Here is a 1,727-nt window from a genome sequence, read left to right as displayed (position 1 = left end):
GAGTGTAAAATTGAATTTATTTTATTAGAGATGATCCCGAACATTACGATTGCTTCTCATGGTCTTTTTATATTCTAGCACCTTTTAGTACCGTTAACTTAAGAGAAACAATCACAGTAAGAAAGGCCGAAACGAATGATACAAATGGAAGAAACACGGACATTGTAGTTCCATATGGAAGATGTTTCTTGAAAAACAGCGGTGATGAATCTTCCTCAATACTCAGAATGCTGTGGTGCAAACCAAAGAATAAAACAGATAGAATATCATGCTGAATTAGATACGCCACTAGAGCCCGCGATTGAAAAGGACCTTAAAATAAAATTCTGTGACCATCTAAAAGACTAGAAGAAAAGCCGCATCTCATCCAAAAATAAATTGATACAGAACCGGAGATGGCTATGACTGTATTTTCATTGTGATTGGAGTCCCTGCCGTCCAGGAACAACGGGAAGAATTTACTCATAGAGTGCAAGGGGGTATTTACTTTAACAAAAGGTTGGAACAATAATGGGCATGGTTTGTTCGATGAGTGGTAAATGTAAATTTATATTTTTAAAACGAATATAAAAAAGAATTTAAAACGAAAATAAGGAAACCCTCAAACAGCGGATACATTACCATTTCACGTTATACCTAAGCATAAAGAGAAAAAGAGATGTATCAAAGAACATTTTTCAACTCAGTAACCTACCAAACTGGTCCATTCTGACGTTAATAACAGTCTGGAGGCAGGCAGCCAAGGAAGCACCCACGAAAATGAGGAATATCTTGCACCACCCTGGAGTTATAAAACTTCTAACGCTACTGGCAACGGCGCATGTGCAAGCCGACACCAACAACGCAGTGGCAGAAGCTGTAACCGATTCGTGCAAGGAGTTAGCCTATGTAAAAGCACTAAAATCACACATACAGCAGCAGACAGCTAATGCAAGAACTGACTTTGACAAGCTGCACAGGCAAAAGCTGGGATGGGAAACAGCAGCAACAACGGAAGAAAACGCCGACAAAAGATGCTTGTTCAGGGCACTTGCAGCTAAGGCAGAGGAGATGGAAGACAAAGCACCGCTACACAGCAAAGGCGCGGAAGCAACTTTGAGGGAAGCAGTAAGCCTTCTGGACCAAAACCTTGGTTTGCTGCAAGCGCTAACTACAGGCGGACAAGAGACACTAGCAGAAGACGCAGAGAAACATTCGACCACGAGCAACATGGCAGTAAACATCAAGCTCAAACTAGCAGCAGGGACAAAAGCGGTATGTGAAAGCGTAAAAGATGTGAGAAGCATCCAATCACCACCGGCACAACTCGAGTGGAAAAAACTTCTAAAATTGAAACTAACGGCCCCCGACCAAATTCTAGCGAACTTCAACGAGCCGACGCTAACGATAGGAGACTTAGGAAGCTGCAACCAAAACGGCGCAAACAGCCTAACCTTCGGCAACGCGATGTAGAGTTGCGTCCAGGCAAGCGTGACCGCAACAATAAGTTCAACAGACGCAAGACCGGCAACCAAATATACACGGCAAACGAGGTGGAACTCAGGACAGGCGACAGCTACACAGGAAACTGCAAGCAAGAGCTATCCAACCGCGTTGAAAACACGGCTTACACGGCAAAGCTTGGGTATTACGTCTTTACGACACTAAATACCATAAAAAGTAAACCAGGAAAACTTGAAGGACTAAGTGGCAGCAACCTAAAAAACGATGCCATAGTCAAGCTCACG

General features: G+C 43.2%; 1 protein-coding gene across 1 annotated transcript; it reads left to right on the top strand.

Annotated features, from left to right (window-relative positions):
- Nucleotides 1–759: 759 nt before the first annotated feature.
- TEOVI_000735800 (uncharacterized protein) lies at nucleotides 760–1,452 on the top strand (the record flags this gene model as incomplete). The annotated part of the gene is made up of 1 exon (XM_067223256.1): nucleotides 760–1,452. One exon carries the CDS (start codon nucleotides 760–762, stop codon nucleotides 1,450–1,452), a length of 693 nt encoding a protein of 230 aa, XP_067079357.1.
- Nucleotides 1,453–1,727: the final 275 nt, after the last annotated feature.

This window comes from Trypanosoma equiperdum (assembly GCF_001457755.1).
Source record: "Trypanosoma equiperdum strain OVI genome assembly, contig: ctg_1814, whole genome shotgun sequence".
Classification (NCBI taxonomy): domain Eukaryota; phylum Euglenozoa; class Kinetoplastea; order Trypanosomatida; family Trypanosomatidae; genus Trypanosoma; species Trypanosoma equiperdum.
The sequence above is the reverse complement of the archived record's forward strand: the minus strand, read 5'-3'. Positions and strand labels throughout refer to the sequence as shown.